The sequence below is a fragment of the Myripristis murdjan genome, chromosome 22, assembly GCF_902150065.1.
Source record: "Myripristis murdjan chromosome 22, fMyrMur1.1, whole genome shotgun sequence".
Classification (NCBI taxonomy): Eukaryota; Metazoa; Chordata; class Actinopteri; order Holocentriformes; family Holocentridae; genus Myripristis; species Myripristis murdjan.
The window spans coordinates 12,622,165-12,645,682 of NC_044001.1; the positions used below are offsets into that span (position 1 = coordinate 12,622,165).

Here is a 23,518-nt window from a genome sequence, read left to right on the forward strand (position 1 = left end):
TGTTAGAACGAGTGGGGAAAAAACAGGGAGGCATTACAGTAGATGACATAATATGATATTTTTTATTTAGTCCCCATGCATCATAAATGAAAAGAAAAACCTCTCCAGATGCAGGGCTTGTATGATGGCTTGGTGCTTAGACTTTTCTGTAACTAGACAGTCACTGGCTCAGTCTCTGCATCAGCCCATGTCCTTTGACCTAAACTAAACCCCTTCCTGCTCCAGGGCTGCAGCTCTGTCTGCCCAGAAACTTTGACCCGTCTGCTGGAAAATATCATGGTGAAATTTCTAAAAAGAAATATTTCTGTCCCTTCAGCATCTGTGCCCTGGGAATAGCCGAGTGTCCTTTTTCTAAAACTGGAAATATTTTGCCGTACGCTGTAATATAAAGAGAAAAAAGCATTAACTGCAAAGATGTCACTAGCTGGGCATGGAGGTGAGGCTCCATGCCATCATAGATGGCCTTCAGGTGAGCAATGGAGTGACTCAGGAGTGGCTCCCATGAGTCTCTGATTGAGGACGTTCATGAATCATCAATGATGGAGCTAGTTGGAGTCTGCTTGTGTGTGTGTGTGTGTGTGTGTGTGTGTGTGTGTGTGTGTGTGTGTATTTTGGTATATTGTAGAATTCTCATCATTCGCTGAAGCCTGTCTTGTGTCTATCTCTCTAAAGATGACCATCATGTGTCATCGCTTGTCTGTCAGCATCACCAAACAACTCCAGTTTTATCACAAACCCGTTCCCTTTCTGTTGTTCCTTACCACTTGAGAGGCCGAAGTGGGACATACACACTGTGACTAAAACAGGAGAGAGGAGTAACTGGTTGGTTGATTGGAGACGTCAGCCCTATGGGGATGCTCTCAGCCTTTTGACGGAGAAGCGACTGACAGTGAGTGCTTGCTCGGCTGGCAGACATGACCACCCAGAGGTGGGTAAGTGGGGGGGCAGAATGGTAAAAGAAGTGCCAGAATGGGGACAGCAAACACGGTCATGCAAACTGTGTCACCATCGGAAGGGGCTTTTGAGGTGATGGGAGTTATGCAGTTGTGAGCAGTGATGCGGCCCATATGGAATCTGTGGACCTGTAAAACATTTGCTCTGAGGTTTTTTTTGTGGTTTTAAAACATCTGAGAAACCTACTAGTACATAGTCATGAGGTGAAAAGGGGACAAAAAAAAGCAGAAAGCATAGTTTTTGCAGTGAAATGTCAAGAAGCGCTTCAAAAAAAAAAAAAAAAAGAAGAGCTGGCAGTATGTTTTGAAATAAAGAAGCGAAGCAAAGAAGACTTTATCTATGTAGAATAATCTTGGTACATCATAGGAATTGGGCATTAAACAACAGTGATTTCAGTGTTTTTGGCACAACCTTCATAAGCAATGTCAAACACTGGGCTGAGAAAGTTTAAAGAACAGTGTCTCCAGCCAGATATCTTCATTCTGGGGCAGAGTTGCACCTCAGCTCTGATGAATTATGCAATGTAGGATCATGCAAAGTTTTGGGGGGATTTGGGTTTCTACTCTCCTTGTAGTAGTAAACACTGCATGATTTATCAAAGGGTAGGAAACAGCTTGTATGGCTGCTGCAGGTTTCTGCAGGGGAGGGAGCAGCTTGCATAAAACTCTTTGCTTGCTTTTAGCTAATGCTGGATGGCATACACTCTCTGCTTGAGTGAGGTCATATTTGCAAACAAGGAAGCCGTGCTGGTGAAGTCATGTCTGGATAGCTGGAAGAGATGGTGGTCTAAAAGAAACACATATGTAACCTCATGCACTGCTCACTCTTTTTTCTTCTCTCTCTCTCCCTCTCTCTCTCTCTCTTCACTCTTTTTCGCTGTCTCTCTCTCGTCACTCTCCCATTCAGTTATTTTTTCACTTACACCTCTTTGCATTTCCTTTGTTCTGGCCTGGTTCTATTTTATTCATGGTGCCCATGATTTGGTATAGAGGTGATGTAATGCAAGTCTGCACTCATGAATGTTTGAGCAGAAATTTCACACTCTATTTCAGTCATGTGAGAGGCCAGTGCAGAGTTGGGATTGACTGAGCACTCTGAAAACGTGAGTGTTCGTGCATGTGTGTGTGTGTGTGTGTGTGTGTTTCCATGTGTGCAGATGCATGTACTGTACATTTTCTCTAATGAAGACAGATAATCCTAAATTCTTCTAAAAAGTTCTTCAAAAAATATTGTGGCAGAAAGTGCAAAGGGACATTTTTGGAAAACACTATACGTCAAACCATATTTCCTTTTGTCAATTTGTATCGATTTTTAAAGACTCCATGCTGTTTAAAGTATTGGTCAGTGTATTAATGTTTAATTTTAATTTATTCACTCCAATGACCATATGAGCTTTTAAACTGGGTAGATTTTTAATCATTTGTTTTTCATGCTTTAAGCTGATGCATTACCCATGTGTCAGATGAAATTGATCATATATAACCCCCACTATATAACACCAACATAATTACTGACAATAGAGTCGTTAAATATATGGGGACAGCGGTGAATCTATATTTGATTTTCGTTGTGCATGCTCCATGCAGCACATCTATTTACATACGTTTGCATATATTTGGCTCTTATGATATGTTAATGAGGAAAGGAAGAGATTTGCTGGAAAAAAAATCTGATTAGGGGACGAGAAACTGAGTCAAGCTTAATTTATTGATCGTCAATAGTAAATGCATACAGAAGACTATGGTCTACTGCCTCTTTTTTTCTGACTGCATGTGTTTGTACATGTGTTTATGCATGCCTCTGGATAGAGAGAGACACAGAGAGAGAGAGAGAGAGAGAGAGAGAGAGAGACAGAGGGGAGCTCCAGTAACCCAGAGAGAAGGATGATAATAGCGCAGTCTTCACCAGATGTGTGACGTCTCCCGAGGGGGAACCCCAGTGCACTGTGGTCCAGGATTAATCGTTTGAATAAAAGAAAACATAATTAAAACCTTCCCTCATGCTCAGGCAATCAAAGAGAGGGGGAGAGAGAAAAAGAAAGAGGAAGTAGAGACACAGCCTTGATGAATAACCATCCAATCCTTCCTTCCCTACACACATGCACACACACACACACACACACATACGCAGCCCGCCTTTAGCCCTGATGACATACTGTACATAACTACAGAGAGCACAATTGATGGCTTCTGTCTCTCAAACGCACACGGCATCAATTTTTCCTGCGTGGCTCTACATCAGCTCCAAGGTGGGATGGCAGCTGAAGTTTTGATTGTCACATGAATCAGCCGTGCAAATAGGATTCAGTTGGAGAGGAAGGCAGTGATTTTTGTCAGACAGACCCATGGGTCACTGGTCTGTTGGGGATATTGCATCAAGATGGCCTCCCATGAGGAGTCTGTAGACAGTGCTTTGGCATGCTCATATGGGCATCTCAGGGATTCATGGGTTGGCTGAACGTACTGTATTTTTGCTACACATGCCAAGAGGTCACTTTTTTCTCCCTCAGTGAGGGGAAAAGGGAAAACAGAAGCAGGGAGAGGACTGGAGAATGGAAAGAGGATGAGGATGATGAAGAATACAGTGGATGATAAATACAGCTGCAGGGCTGGGACTCTGCAGCTGTGATGACTTAACCAAGACCTTAGTTCTGTGTAAATGTTACACTGTACTCATATTCTGCCTGCTCCACTGCAGTCTGTGGGAAAAAAAAAAAAAAAAAAAAAAGGTGTCCAACTCAATCTGTTATTTATTCTCATGCTCAATCTTTAAAAGTTTTTATTTTTTTTAAACAACTTTTAAAACAACATCAGAGCTGGACAAAAAGAAAAGAACATGTTTGTTTGCACAGCAAAGAATAGAAATCAACTGAATCATTTTTTTTTTTCATTTGCAAAAAACACTTAATTTTTAAAGTCAGTAATAGATTTGAAAGAAAAAATGTCACAATTGATCATTTTTAGCGTGTATGTGCCCTCTGACTGAATGAAAGGTCTCAGTCCAATCCCAGTAATGACCTGGCTGGCCATAAAACAGGAATTAATATTCATATGAGATTCTTCTCTACAACAGTCATATATATCAGCTTTGAATGTTAGTGGAAATTAAACTACACATACATAAACATGACGAGTGCACTGTCCATTCATACAGTTTTATTGTGTGAGAGCAAAACACAAAGAGAGAACAGTAATTCTTGGCACTGGCTCAAATCATGGCGTGCACATGGATAGACACACACATCATTACAAATACACACACATAAAGACACACATGTTCTCACCAGAAGAGCTTCTGCACATAGGACATTCCCATTCTGCAGTGTGCGGCTGGAGGGTTGAGGGGGTGAGTGGTGGGGGGGCTGTAGGGGACAGCTGCTCGCTCCAGTCACGTGAACCCAAATCTCTGTTTGGAGGGAGACCAGCTTGTCTCCAGTTGTGCCTCCTCAGGCGATGGGAGAGCTCCCAGACCAGCCTCAGCCTGAGCAGCCCTCACTGGAGAGGCACAGCACCAAGCATCTTTTGTATCCTGACATGCCATTGGAAATACAACAAAGAAATGAAAGATAGAGAAAAAAAAAAACACTCCTCTCAGTCTATAACATGTTTCCCAATATGTTCTCAGTCAACATTGTTAGATAGCTAGAATGCAATGTTAGAAAAAAAAAACAAACTGTTTAAAATAGGCAGTGTCGATTCGAATGCAGCTAATGAATGCATTTTCTAACTGAAGCTGTGGATGGATGATATTTTTTGAGCCAATACGGTATTAAATTTGTCCATTTGCATGCCATTGAGACACACCCTGCAGTATTTTATTGAAGCCCAGGATGATGATGATGATGATGATGATGATATTTGTGATATTAGTATCAATAATGTTGTGTGATGATGTTGCAATAGACTAGGCTTACTGTTGTTATTGACATTACCATCAAACAGGCAGCCATTGGCCAAATATAAACCCACTGGCCCTAATTGATCAGTGTAAGGAGAGACCACTTCATGTGCTTGGATTTTGGTTGGTGCATTGAAAAAGATATCCATTTTAACATGTAATGTACTCCATCAAGCCTCAAAGTAGAATTTTCTCAAAATAAGTGAAAGAATCTCCTATTGGCCTGAAATAATTCTACTTTTTTCCAGTGCAAATCACCTTGATTGAAGAATTTCCTTCAATAAATTTGAGTGACCTGCATTATTCTGCATTTTTGTATGGGCATTGCTTAACAATCTGAAACAAAATGAAACTACAGTGGAGAAAATTCAGATTATCCCAGCCAATTTGCAGAACCTAACATTTTGAGACTGAGTGAATTGCTAAGATGGACATTTTTTGCAGTGTGAGACTATAAATCAGCTGAAGTCAGGAGAAATGGACCTTCAGTAGGTAGAGCCCATCTGTTTGCTGCCGGTGTATTGATTACAGAATACCATTAAGCCATTTCTCCAAGGTTTCCACTGCATCAGCAGCCTAAAGGTACCATTTTCTGCCCTTGCTGGCCTCATGCAGATCCTCATAGGTCCTCCCACCCCTGTAATGTTCTCTGACGTGCCACACCCTTCATTGTTGCTCTATGGGCATTGTAACAGGAGCATCTTGTCACAGTGGATTGGTTTCATTGTCCCATGTATGGTTACGCCTTAAAACTAAAGGCTGAATTGAACCAACTGTTCCATGATGTTGGTCGATTATATGCTTATGTGTCAATATAAGTGGATTGTTCATTTAATGTTCTCCATTAACCAACTCCGCCATGCTTCAGAAACTGGTTGCATGAACAAGTTTTGATTATTCACATGGAAAAACTGAGATCTAATAATTTAAAATGTCAGCATACAATTGGAAGAATCTCGGGGTCCCTTTTTGTAGTATCTAGTCTCAATTTGATCGTATTTGTGCTTATTGCTTGTGCTTGGTTTTTTTTTCTTTGTTTTTTTTATACTCCTATTTTTCATGGGTTGCAATTAACAATCACTGGGGATGATATGTACTGTTATGTGCTCTTGTGTCCTTGACACAAGGTTAAGCTGAAATTCTCTTAGTTACTTGTAACCCTCTGCCCTGCTGCATGTGTGTGTGTGTGTGTGTGTGTGTGTGTGTGTGTGTGTGTGTGTGGGTGGGTGTGGGTGCTTGTAGGTGGGTGGGTGTTTAAATAGACTTTTGTGTGTTTTATATGTTGGTATAAAAAATGTGTCAATGAAAATAATACACAAAAAAGTTCTCTGTTAACAACAGCAATATGTCAATTAATATGGCCTTACTGTATTTGATAGTGGTAAAAGCTTAATACGCCTCGTTACTGATGACTTGAAGTCATGATGGTATTACCTTTCACTTTAAGGAGGAATTGGCAAGGAGAAAGGCATAGTCATTAGCACAATTAACACTTGCTGCAGACTGAGGCCCGGGTGCTACGATGTTGTCCAACTCGTAGATTTTCACTTGTGTAGACCAGATCTTAGATTAATATTGATTGCTCTCGATCAACTGGAATTTCATTCACATATTTCAAGAGGCTTTACGGCTAAGACGTTTTCTGGCAGGCAGACATTCTCTGGCACACTGTAGTGTGGGGGGGAGGTGTTTGTGTGTGCGAGTGAGTGTGTCCGTGTGAGTCTACATGAGTTGGAAGGAGGTACTAACACAAGATATCTCAGTCAAATTAACGCCTCGGCTACAATAACCCCAGCATATGTTTCTACAGCAAGTCTCTCAGCAGAGTTGGTACCATTGGAGACACTGTGTAGGAGCAGTCAGCAGTGTGTGTGCTTTAAGGGATATAATGTGTGTGCGGTGTGTGTGCGTGTGTGTGTGTGTGTGTGTGTGTGCGCGTGTGTGTGTGTGTCTATGTCTCCCAGCATAAGTCATCCGGGGGCAAATGCTGCATTCTGACACACCACTGGGAGTGTTTGTGGTTTAATAGCCCACTGGTGACTTCAGTTAATGCCACCATGTGCATCATATCACCAAGATGCTCAGAGATCAGAGATTTCCATGGGACCTTCCATGGGACTGTAGCATCGCAGCAAATTTTGATGCATGAGTGCATGATGAGTGTAAATTTTGAGTCATGTCTCAGCTGTCCCGAGCTCTCACATTTGCAAACTGTTTGAGATGAAATGGCACATTGAAATAAAAAATGAATGGTCTTAGAATAAAATGCTATATCAACAAGACTTAAAAACAGAAATCCTCCCTAGTAATGTGGAATATGTTTTGCTGCTGTAGGAGATGGACATATACAGTGTGTTATAATACAGTTAAGAGTAAGTGTTTTGATCAGAGACCACAGAAAATCTCCTTGCTGACACATAAGTGGTAAATTCATGAAATAAACAAATAAAGAAACACAATACTATAATTTTTGAATATTAACAAGCTGAGTGTTATTGTTGTACCCAAAATCCTTAAATAAATTTCTCAATCTTTGCCAACACCGGATTTCACTTTCTTAGAAGAAAGAATAGTGATTTAATGGACATTAATTGTTTAAGCACACTATTAACTGGATTTACATTCAGCTCCCATGTACCCATTCTAAGCTTTTTCACACTTCTTTTTTAGGTTGCAAGCCCAACCAGGGTGTTTCAAAGCAGTCTGTTCTAACAGTGTTGTATCAGTGGGAGCCCTGAAAACAGCTCTGCAAAGTGTGACCTCATCCTCTTCTTCTTGGTCTTTGCAAAACGGCAATCACGTGATTCACACCAAAGTGGTGTCACATCAGGAAGGGAGTGGGGGGATGGGTGAAGGAGGGTGAGAGATAGGGAGGGAGAATAGATAAAAAGAATAGAAAAAAAAGTGGAAGGGAAAGGTGAGAGAGACAGACAATGTGGATGGAGCATGGAGAGAGTTGGAGGGAGAGGGGGGTGCATTTACCAGGAGAGTGAGAGGCAGAAAAAAATAAGAGAGGAGGGGAAAAAAAGAAAAACCAGACAGCAATTTATCTGGTTCAAAGAGAGTCCAGAGGTAAACCACAGTGAAGTAGACCAGATGACGAGCAGACCAAACAGCAGCAGCACAGCTAGTGAATCCAACCCACATACAGTAATTTTACACATCCCCTGGGAGTCTGATGTAAGAGCTGAATTCACCATTGAAGTCATGAGATTCATGCAGTTTTTTCTCGCCGTTTCTCTGTATTTGCTACCTGTTATTTGGGCTCCTGTTTACTATAACAACAGCTGTAGTCCTCAGCCTACAAATCAGACAAATAAAATGGGGCCTTGGCTTATTATGCTGCACACATATATCTTACAAGATGTGTATTACCTTCCATTCTGTGACTACAAAAGTCAATATTGGTATTTTATATTCTGCACCATGTATATTGTTTGAATTGTGTGGTCGAACAAGAATATCTCTATACGTCTGCCTCTGTGCCTCCTTTATCTTCCTAAACATTCTGCTATTCTGTGTCTCTGATATCAGTACAAGTCCAATTGGCTGGCGAACACCTCTGAGTCCGATTAAGTCTTGCCAGCTACTGATTTTTATTGGCTGTGTAATGGTGCAGAACCTAAACATTTATCAGGGTCGATGGGCTATGCAGTGAGGGCTGTCTGTAGTACAACCTATTAGGGAGCGGAGAGGAGGTAAGTGGGCGTAGAGATTGCACAAGCAGAAGGCAATAGGTGTCAGAGTGAACTGCCACCTCTGGAGGAAAATTAAAGATGTCACTAAAGGGAAATTGTTGAGGGTTAGCTTTTACTGCAGTGTGGCCCTGGCCCTGTCTGCTTTGCATTAATGACAAAATACTTTGCAGTTGGTGCAATATGGCAAAATGCGGTAGTGTTCTATAATTTGCTGCCTCAAAGTGCAGGATCCCCATAAGGGGAACATGGTTAGTCAAGACAAACAAACAAAAAGGTTATCTGGTTCCTTTGCCAAAGCTCTAAAGACCTTATTGTGATTCACCAATCCTTAACATGACTTGACTGGGTAAGAAGAAATGTGATGCATCAGTTTGAAGTTTGGGTGCATTGTGTCCTCACACAGGTGCAGACTGTCCCACTGTGAACCTCTGGTTGACAAATCTGTGCATAATCCACTAATGTTCTTAATCCTGAGGTCATATTAAAAATGGATCAGAAATTAATCTGCTGTCAGGACTGTCAGGTAGTTTGTCAGTGCTTATTTTCACCTCTGCTACCTCACCACCATCCGACCGGCCAACCAAATCCTTCTGTGTGGGCCACTACTGCCCCAACGCCAAACAAACCAGCCACCCAAATCCCTCCAGACTGACCCTGTCCCTTTGTCCTTGCACTGTGAAGCTTTCACAGACACCCCCAAACTCAGATCACAGAAAGTTGGATGTTTAGCCTCATAAGAGCCGCTATGAAACACTGTGGTGAACAGGGAGAGAAAGCATTGTGGCTGGAGACAGAGAAAACTACTTTGCAATAAGAACAGAGAGGATGCTTTTGCTCCCCTGGCAGACTGAAAGTTAGAAACTTGGTCATACCGTGCAAATGCATTACTGCTTCCTCCCCCATGTGGACGCAAACATCAAGTGTGTTTTGTTTCAACGTCTGCCATATCTGCCTATGCCATGCTATGCCGTGCATATGTGCTACAGTAACCAGGCTAATTTGATTGCTTCTGGCTGAGTGGATCAAAAAGACCCGCATTCACTGTTTTCTTCTGTTTGCTCTCCCCCTTTCATGCAGTAATCTGCGCAAAAGGCAGAATTAAAGCAGCACTCCCCCGGAGCAAGTCTTCTCTTTTCAGATTGATAATAGAGGAGAGATTGGGAGGACATGCTTGCTGGGGCAGAGGGATTGTGGGGTTCACTTGCAGGTGAAAGTTCTGGTATAATATGTCACATTATAGAAAAGCAAGGCAGAACACAGTTTGCTTTATGCGAAACACCATGACATATATAGGTATTTATGCCCCTCTCCAAATTTAAGAAGTATTTTATAAACACTATATTTTTCCAAGCGATATTTCAGTAAAAAGTGTATATCACATACCCAAAATATCAGAAACATCCAGTTTAAAATTTGTATGCTAACAAATAAGTTAATAAATGAAAATCACAATTATTCTGAAAAAGAGGGTTCAGAGTTTAGGGTATGGATCAGGTGAGGTGACTGCGAAGGTGAACAGGGAAAGACACGGGTAAGGCTGACTGATAAATGAGCAGGCGGAGGCAATGCTACGGTGAAGTTTTGGAAAGCTGCATGTTCCCCCACTGTGTTGGGAGCTCCATTCAAGAAACTGTTGAGCTCACTCTGAACCAGCTGGCGGAGCTGCCCACATCTCGCCTTCAGGGCACATAAAGATGATGACTGTGAGGCAGACGAGGATGATCCATCAAGACCTGGTACTTTTATTCTTCTGAGAGATGGTTGTGGATCCCCAATAAGCTCTTCCCTGCCATCTCCAGAAGAGTGAAATCACTTTCCTCTCCACTGTCAAAGTAGAGGAGCTTGGGCCAGGAAAGCCCTTAGGCTGAGGCCACAAGTAGCGCCATGATGCTGGCTTCCTGCTTTCCTTATGCAAAAGGTCGACCAGCAGCAGTGGAGGGGCTTCCTGTGGTGATGTTGGTGGATCCATGGTCAATTGATGGCTGTGCACCTTGCACTGTTGCTGGACCTGGCTGTGGCCGAGAGGTCCACTGGCCCCTAGCCATCAGGTGATCCTGCATGGAACCACCAACATTGCCACAGACCAAAAAAAAAAAAAAAAAGGATCCAACTGCAGCACCTTAGACATCCTTCCTCAGAGCTTTCTCCTTGGGCCCCTCAGTCCTCTCTCCTCCAAAAAGATGCTGTTACTGATAAATCGTATGAACTGTTAGAGTCCTGTTATGATTAAGTTGGTTGGATTTTTGGACTCTTTTCAGCTGCTCTCCAATAACCTTTTAATTCAGGGGAGTTGTCAGTATGATGTAAGGCGGCTGCCGTGACGCATTGTTAATAAAGATGTCAGAGCTCCAGCGTAATCACTCACCTCTGCCAGTCTGGCCTTGTCCCTCCATTAGAAACTCTCTGCTCACTTCTTCAATTTCCAAGCCACTGGTTTTACAGTATTTAACAAAGGACACATTTTCTTTTCTCCCTCTCATCAGGCACTTAGGGAACCAGAAACCTACAGAATTAATGCAGTAGTGATATCACACTGAGAAAACCATCACTTCCTTTGGCTCTTTTAAACAGACTCATACATGGAGCTAAACCATCAGTATATCAAGCAGGGTTCAGAGCAAAGGCACCCTCTGACTAGACTTACTACCATAAACCCTGCTTATTTATATAAATGATTAATGTAGAAACAGATAAAATATAGTTTTGAATAATCTACAAAGTATATCACATGATCCAGTGCTGTTTAATCACATGCACTGACTCATTATTTTGATTTGGGCCTAATTTCAAAAATGTATTAACACAAATGTTCTCATACAGGGCATCTTTATCAATTTAGGGGTCTTGACATTAAAAAAAGTGCTACAATATAGTGTTTTTATTGTAGTGCATCACATATGCTGCAATACAATTCTATATACAGAATAATTTCTTGACTTTCTCTAGGTGTCAGAGAAATTGATCTCAGCAGCTTTGAGCCAGTGCCAGACAGAAACAGTCGAGCTTATTGAGGTATTAGCCCATATTAAATCCTTTTTAAATGAGGTAATCAAACATTTTCAGACAACAAAGTAACAATAATGTGAAAATAATCAGTACTTTAAATGATGAATTTTTACTCAGCTGATTTTAAGATGAATTTTCTCAGTTAGAAAACGAGAGACGGTAAGCAGAGTAAGTGCACAAACACCTTAGGCAATATATATCCCATTTTTTTAAAGTTGGAGTGAGGAATTTAATGTAAAATACAATGTCTTTTTTTATTTCGAATCAATGCACTTTCTTACCACAGTAGAAAATAATATTTCAAGATAAAAGACAAATCTTAGCAGCTCTGAGTTATGTTTGCATTGCGCATAGATTTTTTTTTTTTTTTTTTTTATGAGACGCATTTTTTTCCCCCGAAACAAGGAGGATGGAATTACAATGAAGTGGCCCACGTTACTCATAAAAGAGCCGTTTCTTTATGAGCTGAATGCCTGCCTCTCCCAGCACGTCTAGGGAGAAGAACTCTCCTTTAATATAAGGGTATCTCTGTTGAGGAGCTTTGTCGATGACTCAGATTAAGGGCTAAAATATGGCTCTAAAACCCCCTGCCTTTACCCTGAGCACCTGCAATCACATGGAATTGGTGGTGTTCCTGCAGTATTTGCCTTGTAGTCTCAAAATAGCTCCCGTGCAGCTTTGCTTTGTTCAGCTGCTGTTGTCACGCTGGGTAAGGCCAGTAGATAAATGCATAGGTCCTTGAGTTTGTATGATCCCTCTTTCCGTGTGTATCTAGTTTGTCTCAGAAGTGTAAACCTGAGCAGAAGTGAAGCGTCATCATCTTCATTTGTCATACTGCCAAGCTGAAAGCTCTCTGTCTTGTTTAGAAACCAGCACTCGTGTCTGCAAAGGACACAGACATACAGGTACAGTGTAATATGTTACCGAGCCCTCCAACTCTCACATGATATAAATGCATCACAGCATGCATAATTGCATTCATACATAACCCAATAATTTTGGCATTTAGCTGGAGATGTGAAACCAGGTCGAATGTTGCAGGGGGGGAAAAACAAACCATCAACGAATTGAATGCCTCAACACTGTACAGTAAATGTACAGTAGAATTCTTTTAATGAATGTTTTTTCATTTAATTTTTCTATTCTTATGTTGTTTTTTTGAGGGTTATGTAAGTATAACAGGGTAATGAGTTGACTTTCTATTCTCTGTAGTGTTACTTTAGGAGAAATGAAAAAGCAGAAGACAGACTCGAAAGGAGAGAAAAGTGAAAAAGAGCTTTAGTGAGTAGTGACTGAACAAGTGCAAAAGAGACAAATGAGCAGGAGAGAGAAAGCAAGGGAGACGAAGAGGCACAAAGGCAAGTGCTGCATTGCATCAGGAAAAGTTGACAAACAGCTTTCTTTTATTCCTGTTTTTTTTTTTGTTTGTTTTTTTTTAGGTTCTTGAGTTAGGAAGAAATCTCGAGTCCCTGCTGAGTTTGAGATGGATGTGCCAGTGTTGCTGCTCTTCGATTTCTTCAGGCTTTGCAGAGTCATCCTGGCAGGGGAAGCATCAAGCATCAAGCCCTCCCCAGATCACCCATAATGGTCAGCCCCAAACATCTCATTTTCCTCTTTTTCTCTCTCTTTATTTCTCCCTCTCTCTCCCTATGGTGGGCGTATAGTTCAGCACTTTCTCTTTTTCTCTGCCTCTTTTATTCTTTTTTTTTTAAATATTGACCTTCACAAAGAGTGCGCAACCTTCCCCATAGTCTGCGCTGTTTTCTTGCATTTCTCTTCTTCTTTCAAATGAGAGAAGAAGGGATGAGCGCAGCACCAGAAAGGGCAACGTCCCTACTATTCAGAATGATGATCAGCTCTTTGTCATTCCTGCCGTGTAAAAGAGTGTCTCTCTCTCCTACTGGTCAAAGTCACAAACTAAGTTAACAGTGAGACACTGTGAAAATGTATAGCTCACTTAAAGGCCTTGGGGCGGTGTTTGATTTGATGCATGCTGTATAGCAGTCCCCTCAGGCCACGCATCTTATTATAGCCTATAAAGTGTTGATGCGTCTCATGGAATCAGTGCCAGTGTTGAAACACATTGCGGTGGCATATTAGCACAGAGAGATGAGATCCTGATCAAGGTGTGTCCTGCAGTGGGGGTTTTCTACAGGGTGGGTGTGGCTAAGGTCTTCACTGCACCAAGGCAAATCTCTCACTGATAGGACATTGAATACAAGCTACAGTAGCAGACACAAAGTATTGCAGCTCACACGTTTCTGGTGTACATGAATCCCACTTTTATTTTAGACAGAAAAATGATGTTTGTTTTTTCTGGTCTGTTTTGGTTACATTTAAAACCATTCTATGAAAAACTGTAGCACCAGAGCAGATTTCTATTGCCCATTCTTTGATAAAAATGTCAATTTGTGCTATTTTTTTATTTTTTTATTTTTTTTAGTTTTGATCAGCTTTGATTGGGGAGAGACATTTCCTTCCAGTTTATAAAAAAAGACTAGCACTTAATTTCTTTTCCAGTCATTTGCAAAATAAAATGGAGAAAACTGTATATCCTTTTTCATTTAAATCACAACAAATACATTTGAAGCAAATAAAAACTGGGCGGCATTTAGCATAATCCAAGCAGGGAATTAGCTTTCATGATGAATATTATATATTTATATATTTATATGTATACATATATATTATGTTTATATACAAGTATGGCACTTGATTACACAAAAGCAAGAAAACACTTCACAAATGAAAGCAGTGGGCGCTTTGGTGTGTTATAAATTAAGGAAGTCACAGACGTTAGCGTTTGCAGCAAATCCACCAGATACTGTTTTGCAAGTCAGCTATAAAGCAATGGAATGGTTACATATGTTAAGGTCAGTGGTGCAACACAGGCAACAAAAACATGAATGGCGCTGATGTATTTCAACTAGGTTGATTCATAATCATAACTGATTTATATATCTATGCATATATAAATCTGAATGGATTTTTCCCTCAACCATTGTATTATGGTGTCACTTAAACGTTGGTGTCAAAAATTGGTGGGGAAAAAATGTTTTAAAAACACCGTCAGTAGCACATATTGGGTAAGGTTTGGCTCTCAAGTGTTCACCTCTTAGTGCAATTTGCATTTACTCTTTTCAAGTACAGCAGAACAGCCCACAAAGAGTAAATATGTGAACACGTTAACATGGTCTCCATTTAGCATCTTACAGAGTATAAACGTTACTAAAAAGTTGCATCAGTGCAATAATAAATAAGTAAACAAACGTGTAATCCACGCTTGCCATGAAGTCCTTAAAAGACAAACAAATCAACAAAATCTGCCCACTCTTAAGTCATAACACGAATTAGGCGTGCGGAGCTGTCCCTCATGTCCATCATGGTTTTTCAATCTTTTCATCTCTGACTCCCCCCCATGTGTTACACATAAGCAGAGTCACTGGACTGAGTGCGGCCAAAATTAGGCACACTCATTCTTGGCAAGTCCTTATTTCTGATTTCATAAATGGACTTCCGCCGAGCCTGCACACCTCGCACGGCCGTTTTGATTTTTCTCCAGCCCAAATGATTGAGTTCTGCCAGGTTCAACACTACACAAAACCCACTGACCGCAAACATGAAAACCAGGAACACAGTCTTCTCCGTGGGTCTGGACACATAGCATTCGACATCTTTTATGCAGGGGTATCGATCACATTCGTACACTGACGGGACGTTGAATCCATACAAGAAATATTGACCCACCAAAAAACCTATTTCCAGCGCGTTTCTGAAAACCACTTGAATGATGTAAAATCTGGAGATGCCCTCTTGTCGCCTCATTTTGGACTTAGTAGTTCTCATGGCCGAATTAGGGATCTCTTTGACTTCCAAACAGTCCGGCTCGGCTTCTTTGGTGGAGTTTTCTGTGTTCTGAAGTACTCCATTAACAATGGTGTTTTTAATCTTTTTGCTCTCGTCTCGTTTCATTGAATCTTGATCCTTATCCAGTGTTAAATAGACTGTTGAGTACCGTCGCTCCTTTTGCTTGGCTGACTGATGCACCGAGTATGTGATAAAACAAAGGCTCGGAGTGCATACCATGATGATTTGAAAAACCCAATATCTAATGTGTGAAATGGGAAATGCCTTGTCGTAGCATGCCTGGTTGCAGCCCGGTTGTAAGGTGTTACAAACAAACATGGTTTGCTCGTCATCATAGACAGTCTCTCCAACTATTGCTACGATAAGAATCCGGAAGATGACCACCACTGTTAGTAGGATCCTAAAAAGCAAGCAAACAAACAATGTGAAAATAAGTGTAAATATATGTGTTGCTGATATCAATGTGGTTCAGTTTTGCGCTGCCTTGGTGGCTTATGCGCTCAATGGAGTCCAGTGCTGGCGTGTTGGATTTGGGGAGCTGTCCAGTGCTGAACCGGGACGCTCTTGAGGATGCAATGTGCATCTTACTGTGTCAATTTATGTGTCGATGTGTCTTTTACAGTGTGTCTCAGCGGTTTATGTGTTTTCAGATATTGTGGTTGAAATGACGTGTTAGCAATCTGCGTTGCTTTGAGAGTGTCTGCGTTAGCTTTGTTAATGGAAAGGGGCGATAACGCCAGCTCTCTCTTCCCCCGTGAGTGCACAAGGGCCACTCAAGACCCCAAGAAACAACAATGGAAGAATGGGTGGATGAAGTGAATAAATGAATGACACATGAATTGTAGTTTAGGGTGACTGAGTTTGCAGCACCATCTCAGGTTGTGAAGAGACAGCTGTCATCTGAATTACTTTGCTGCCTCGTGCAGGAAGAAAAAAACCTGTGAAACAAGAAAAAAATCCACAACACAGAAACGGGGGACTGGGGACCATGCTAAAGAGGATCCTGGAGGCTGCTGCATTTCTTCGGTTGTTCTTGTTTGTTTTTTTGTTTTTCATCTTACCTTCCTATCATAGTAGAGTGCTGCTGGACAGCAGCCTCCAGGAGCCTCTCTAGTATAGTCCATTCCCCCATTTCTGATCATCCGGAGAAGACGAGGGCACAACGGCACTGAAATCCCTCCGAAAAAGCGCTTTATTCCCTGTCCCGTTTCTTTCTTTGTCTCGTTGTTGTCAGTCTCCAGAGCGCCTGAATTTAGCTAAAAAATACATCGGTCACGGGATACTGCTGCCGTGCCCGCCGCTCTCCGCCTCTCGGTGCGTTGTGTGCTTGGTTATGTGCTGTGAGCGCAGTGCCACTGCGCGTCCTGCTGTGTCTGCCGAGCGCTCCCACGACGTCGCCACACTTTTCCTTGTCATGGGAGTCTGAAGGGCTGATTACTATAAGCCCTCCTATTTTCGATCTTCAGATCAGGTTGATGGGTTGCGCGCTGAGTCTGGATGGAGGGAGGTTGGATTTAATGTCTTGCCAGCGTTAATCCGCCTTTAAGTAGTCTCCCCCCTCCCTTGCGTCACGTTCGCGCAGACAGGTCGGTGGAGCGCAGCCAGGGGTACCGGGGCTTCTCATTTCAGTATTCGGTGCAAAGACATAACATGTGGCGTTTAGAGGACGCTTTAGCGGACGCTTTTATCCAAGCTGGTACACAGTGCCCTAAGTGTTTATGTGTTTGGCATAGGTGGCCCCAATGGGAATCAGACTCTTATCACTGACAATATTAGTAGCATGCTCAACTCGCTGAGCTGCAGACCAATAAAGTACAATACTCAGCCCTCCGGGACAGGGCTTGTGGGTTCGTGTTGTCCTGAGCTCAAGGGTCAAGGAGGCATCCTGTTGTTGTTTTTTTCCCTCTTTATGGAAGATAATCATATATAAACGTGTGTAGAGGAGTGTATGTATATCCCGCATATTACAGCAGTTTTTTACTAAACTTGTTGCTTTTTAACTGAGGCCTCTATTCTGTTCTGCTGGGCTTTAGAAAGAGTAGCCAAATAATCTTCCTCTTTTGAAACAGATATCCTTGATAGCCTTAGCGGCATCTCTCCTCCTGTCGCAGACTATTGGCTGGGCAGTGCAGAGGTATGGTTTCCACCCCGAGCAAAGATGATTCTCTGGATACAGAGACTGAGTGAAAGTACCATCCGAGTTGCTAATCGCTTTACAATTCTGCCTGCCTGTCTCTCTGGCTGTGTGTGCAGATTTAAAAATAGGAGTAAAACGTCTGACTCCGCCCTGTATATTGCCCAGAGATATGATAGGCTTCATCTTAGTGTGTTGCATTGTGCGTAAACTAACATTAGATCCTTTTGTGTGACACTTCTTGATTGCCCCTTAAAGGGAAAACAAATAGCTTCGCAACTAAATTGCAGCGCATGGATCAACAACTTAGCACTGATACCTAATTTTTGGGATTTTTAGTGCTCTCCAAAACTGTATTTGAATAGTGGGCAACAGAGTGGGTATAGTATAATGCTTAGTCAATGCAGGTAGTGTGAGCTTAGGCCAATCGGCTCTAGGAGAGCGGGATTACTGGTCACGTGATAGCGGTGTTTTCACTCAATGAAAGTATGTGAGGTTAATTTCTCATGAGGTGGCTTATCCTCTCCGCTCACTGTAATCTTTTCTAATTCAAATCTTTTATAACCTTTACTTATCCATCACGTGACGGAAGGGCAGAGGATAGTCCCCTTTTTAAGGGAGCGAGAGAGAGGGAGAGAGAGAGAAACAGCTCTGTTTTTCTACCTCTTCAGTCATTGCCCCATGCTGAGGCCAATCTAAAGGCCAATCCACTGTTACTCTTCTGATTTAAAAAATAATTTAAATACATTGCATTTGCATTTGCAAAGACACAAAGACAAGGGTGTGTTGCAAGTCCTGGGTCCTTTTTTATTTATAAACCTATACATATCCACATATAAATTGCACTTGAGTGTAAACAAATACTGGGAACCGACGACAATATTGTAATTGCTTCTTTTGAGCCGTGGGTCATAAGGTGAGTTGGCACAGAAGGAGGAGGTGAGGGAGGGGGTCTGGCATTTAGAAGCACTTCCTGTGGACGATGGAAGGGCCTGCCTCATCATACTCCTGCTTGCTGATCCACATCTGCTGGAAGGTGGACAGAGAGGCGAGGATGGAGCCACCGATCCACACAGAGTACTTCCTCTCAGGGGGGGCGATGATCTAAACGTACAGGAAATTAGATCGCGTTTGTTTATTTGTGACCTGGTGCGCACGCTTATACACACAGGAATGCACACATTTTCTGCTGTATAAACAAATGCCGCAACGCAGTAGAAATATTGCAACAACATGAGTCAAAAGTACCTTGATCTTCATGGTGCTGGGTGCCAGGGCAGTGATCTCCTTCTGCATACGGTCAGCGATACCAGGGTACATGGTGGTGCCGCCAGACAGCACGTTGTTGGCGTACAGATCCTTACGGATGTCAATGTCGCACTTCATGATGCTGTTGTAAGTGGTTTCGTGAATGCCAGCAGATTCCATGCCTGTGCACACAATGGATAAGTAACGTTATCCCGTTGTTTTACTTCCACGGCAAAGAAAACGTTTGGTAACCACCGTCAGCTGCTGTAACAGGTGCTGAAACGGACAGCTCCCGAGTGCAGCTGCTCCCTGAGGAGCAAATGTGAAGTGAGTCAGGCCGACCAAATTAGCCGCTGATTGAGATTGTTTCCTATTGTTCATAGAGGTAAAGTTGGTAAACTGTGACCTCCAGTTGGTGAACATCATATGTCAAACTACTGATGCGAGCGAAAACGTGTCCCATTTTCAGAGTCATCTTACGGATTGCAGTCATAAACATTTGCTGTGTGTCAGCCTGAACGGCGAGCAGACCGGGTTTGCCTTCCACTGTAACCTTGCTTCACTTGCCGCAAAAAAAAAAAAAAAAAAAAAAAAGAACACAATCGAGTAAATACTGAATCTTGTATTTAAAAAAAAAAAAGAAAAAAAGGTGTGTAAATAACTGAAAACGGAAACTCTCGGTGGGCTAGAGTGAGATAATGATTTCCAGTGCAGTTGAAATGAGCCAAATTTGTGTAATGGCACTTGTTGAAACAAGCTGAGTTACAATAGAAACAAGTGAGTTCAAGATTCAGTAGGCTACGTGATTGAATAAATTAAGTTTGACATTTCTCAGGGACTTTATGGCGTCAGATAGGGGTTTGTTTTTGTTCACGTGTTAGTGATATCACCAAGACTAAATCCTATTACTGGGAGGTGGGGCTCGTCTTTACGCACCGATGAATGAGGGCTGGAAGAGGGTCTCCGGGCAGCGGAAACGCTCATTGCCGATGGTGATGACCTGGCCGTCGGGCAACTCGTAGCTCTTCTCCAGGGAGGAAGAGGAGGCGGCGGTGGCCATCTCGTTCTCAAAGTCCAGAGCGACGTAACACAGTTTCTCCTTGATGTCACGCACGATCTCACGCTCCGCTGTGGGGATCAGATTTGCATGTTGCCAAGTTTAACAAATGTGGTGTGTGTGTGTGTGTGTGTGTGTGTGTGTGTGTGTGTGTGTGTGTGTGTGTGTGTGTGTGTGTGTGCGTGCGTGTGTGTGCGTGTGCGTGTGCGTGTGCGTGTGCGTGTGTGTGTGTGTGCATTTTTTCTGTGCAGTGTTGGATGGTAACGCCTATTTTCCCCACTAACTTCTGTTAATCAGTAATCAGTGATCTGGTATGTTTATAGGTACCATGAAAAGTAGTCGAGTGAGGCGTTACTACCCAACACTATTTGTGAGTTGGTTGCTTGTAGCCTACCGGTTGTGACGAAAGAGTATCCACGCTCAGTCAGGATCTTCATGAGGTAGTCTGTGAGGTCGCGACCGGCCAAGTCCAGACGCATGATGGCGTGGGGGAGAGCGTAACCTTCATAGATTGGCACGTTGTGGGTCACACCGTCACCGGAGTCCAGAACAATACCTAAGGACGACAGCGAGCACGTGAATACCCATTCATTCATTCATTCATTCATTCATTCAGTCAGTCAGTCAGTCAGTCAGTCAGTCAGTCAGTCATTCATTCACACCTGTGAGGTAGCTGTTTATATACCTGTGGTACGTCCAGAGGCGTACAGGGACAGCACGGCCTGGATAGCGACGTACATGGCGGGGACGTTGAAGGTCTCGAACATGATCTGGGTCATCTTCTCTCTGTTGGCCTTGGGGTTCAGGGGGGCTTCTGTCAGCAAGGTAGGGTGCTCCTCGGGGGCCACGCGCAGCTCGTTGTAGAAGGTGTGGTGCCAGATCTTCTCCATGTCGTCCCAGTTAGTGATGATGCCGTGCTCGATAGGGTATTTCAGTGTCAGGATGCCTCTCTTGCTCTGGGCCTCGTCACCGACGTAGGAGTCCTTCTGGCCCATACCGACCATGACGCCCTGGTAGCACACACATATACACACCAGTAATTAGTGAGGAGGTGCGCATCTTAGACCCCCCACCCGGTGATTAAAATAAGGCATCACAACTACCAATATGAATGAAAGTCATTTATATTTTCAGAAAATCGTTAAATTATGTTGTTTTTCTTGGTTATTAATGACTATACAGCATAGAGATATTCCTTCCTATTCCTTTGTAAACTGCCCTCCCCAAATAAAAAGGCAAAGGTGTGTTTATCCTCCACTACATCCTTGTCAGCAATCTTAATATAATTGCATAATATTGATCTGTAAATAGTGGCCAAGAAGGCCTAAAATCGTCACTATATAATAAATTAAATTACGCACCTGGGTGCGTATCATTTCCATTGTGCATAATTGCGCGTAACTGCACAATTAAGCACAGTGGAAATGATACGCCCCCATCGTTAGTAATTGCAAGAGTCTTTTCATCATGCCTTCCCAAGCCGTTTTTATGTGTGTATCGACAAGTGGCAGGTGGCCTTGTCTGTGACGTTTTATGATTGCGCTACATTACCTGGTGACGGGGGCGGCCGACAATGGAGGGGAAGACGGCGCGAGGTGCGTCATCTCCGGCGAACCCTGCCTTGACCAGGCCGGAGCCGTTGTCACACACCAGGGCGGTAGTCTCTTCGTCGTCGCACATGGTGTCAGCTCTGAAACACACGCGCGCACACGTTCGCGCACAACGGCACTGTTAGGTTCATGAGACCGTCAGTGTGTATGTTTGGTGGAGGTGATTACAATCTTCCCTCCCGCTTCCTCCCCTCTCAAACACACGCACACACACGCACACAATTGATGACTATTGATTAGGATTACGACTAGTGTGTGTTCATCTACGTCTTTTTATAAACCACTGTGAAATGATTATTTGTTACGAGATGGGGTTAATTGAAAAAAAAAATCCTCTTCAGCATATTTACAGGATTATAACTGATATTTATATAGGCTACTATTAGTAATATGAAACATTATATTTTCTATTGTGTCACATGAATTAGCAGTCCATAGTCCTCAAATGAAAATAAAGAGGAGCTTGAAGACAGGAAGATGCCGTCTAAGCCTTTGTGGTGACCCTCAGGTCCAGTTAGATGAAATGTGGTTAGTCAAAGACGGAGGAGGCGCTTGTCACACGTGTTAAAATCCTGTATCCTCTTGCGATGAATCCGTTCGCCCGTCTTATTACTCACTCCTCCTTTTCTCAGCCTCTGTACTACTCACCAGATCAGCACCAGGCGCCCGATCCTGAGTGTGTAAACCAGGGGTACTGAAAAGTCAAGACGGGCCAATTTATACTCTGACTAGTGTCTGTGAGAGGGGACCGCGTAGTGCGACCCCTTCTCCATATTTGGTAGCCCATCGCCTCATTGACAACAGCAAGTCCATTAATGGAATGGCAAGGAGAGGGAACTCCCGCACGGACATCTGTGCCTGCCGCCCATGTAAGGAGGAGAGGGGGGTGAGGGCACACAGGCAAACACCGGGCCAACAAAACGTTTTGATTTTAACCTCATTGCTATTATAAAACTCTGTTGGAGTGTGTCTGTAGTAGGTCGACTTAATAGTGAGTTTATAGTCACACACACAGTAAGCTACGTTATATTATTTTTTATCAGGAAAACAAAGCAAAACAATACATTGGAGGACACACAACCAAATTAAGTCTAATCAGCGGAATGGTAAGGTTTGACCCCTATAGGCTCCACCGGGTTCACAACAGGTTGCACTAAACCACATCTGTCTGAATATGCAATCGTGTTCTGATAAATCGTAATGCAAGATTGAATCCGCTATGTTTTTGTTGTTCTAAACAGAAAGCTATTGTGTTTCTGTTGTTTGTTTTTTTTTTCTGTATTTTTTTCTGGAGCTCCCAAACATCATAGTCATTGAGACCGGATAGCAGCGTGTAGCGCAACCAAACGGAGAGACCACTTGTGCCGCACAGCTGGTGACAGCAGCTGTTTGAAGCCAAGTAGAAATTCCAAACCCCACATTTGAGATTTGTCGGGGGAATCCGCTGCTGCAGCCCAGTCACCCCTGTTTGAGTGTGTCTCATTACGGTAGTTTCGTGGAATTCCATATTGTTTTGCCGGCTTAATTTCCTGCAGGTTAACCAACACGGAGACCCGGATTTCATTTGCATAAAATCGATGCGTCTCCATAATCATAATGAGCTGCATGAGAGCTTTGCGGTTATTGATGTGCTGTCCACGCAGCATGGCTTGTCATGAAACTCACCACATATGGAAAATTTTAAAATTATTAGAAATCATACCTCAGTCATGCTGCCTTAGATTTTGCATTTACATATTTTACTGTTATCTACCTTTGACAGGGAAATCTATGCAAACGTATCTATCTATCTATCTATCTGTGTGTGTGTGTGTGTGTGTGTGTGTGTGTGTGTGTGTGTTTATAAATGCCCGTTGAGCAAACATGAGGACACAACATATGCAGTCAAATATATGGATCTAAGATGAAGAAATTTTTAATTCTAACATTGACATTTATTGCAAGTTATTGCATTTAGTTTATTTTTAAGGTCATATTTCTCTTTCTCCATCTTTGTACATAATGGTGCTTCAGACACCATCAACTTCTGCTCTGGATTATTACTGTT

The 23,518-nt window shown here is 42.6% G+C and overlaps 3 protein-coding genes across 5 annotated transcripts in view; 1 reads left to right on the plus strand and 2 right to left on the minus strand.

The window, feature by feature from the left end:
- stxbp6 (syntaxin binding protein 6 (amisyn)) overlaps positions 1 to 23,518 on the plus strand; it is a 176,394-nt gene that overhangs the window by 142,712 nt on the left and 10,164 nt on the right. For both annotated transcript variants that reach the window (XM_030044278.1, XM_030044279.1), the window contains one exon: positions 12,995 to 13,142. In XM_030044278.1, the coding sequence (XP_029900138.1) occupies positions 12,995 to 13,142 (148 nt within the window). The remainder of the gene's footprint in view (positions 1 to 12,994; positions 13,143 to 23,518) is intronic.
- Positions 6,585 to 22,177, minus strand: LOC115354097 (actin, alpha cardiac muscle 1). Of its 2 annotated transcripts, XM_030044277.1 has the most exons (8): positions 22,120 to 22,177; positions 21,413 to 21,551; positions 20,547 to 20,871; positions 20,256 to 20,417; positions 19,741 to 19,932; positions 18,805 to 18,986; positions 18,485 to 18,660; positions 6,585 to 6,595 (listed from the first exon to the last, which is right to left on the minus strand). In XM_030044277.1, exons 2-7 carry the CDS (start codon positions 21,539 to 21,541, stop codon positions 18,517 to 18,519), a joined length of 1,134 nt encoding a protein of 377 aa, XP_029900137.1. In that variant the 5' UTR covers positions 21,542 to 21,551; positions 22,120 to 22,177; the 3' UTR covers positions 6,585 to 6,595; positions 18,485 to 18,516. The 2 variants fall into 2 exon arrangements, with proteins under 2 accessions (XP_029900137.1, XP_029900136.1); XM_030044276.1 differs by lacking the exon at positions 6,585 to 6,595 and having other exon boundaries at positions 18,343 to 18,660.
- On the minus strand, positions 13,818 to 16,920 carry LOC115354099 (gap junction delta-2 protein). Its single transcript, XM_030044283.1, has 2 exons — positions 16,484 to 16,920; positions 13,818 to 15,822 (listed from the first exon to the last, which is right to left on the minus strand). Exons 1-2 carry the CDS (start codon positions 16,552 to 16,554, stop codon positions 14,979 to 14,981), a joined length of 915 nt encoding a protein of 304 aa, XP_029900143.1. The 5' UTR covers positions 16,555 to 16,920; the 3' UTR covers positions 13,818 to 14,978.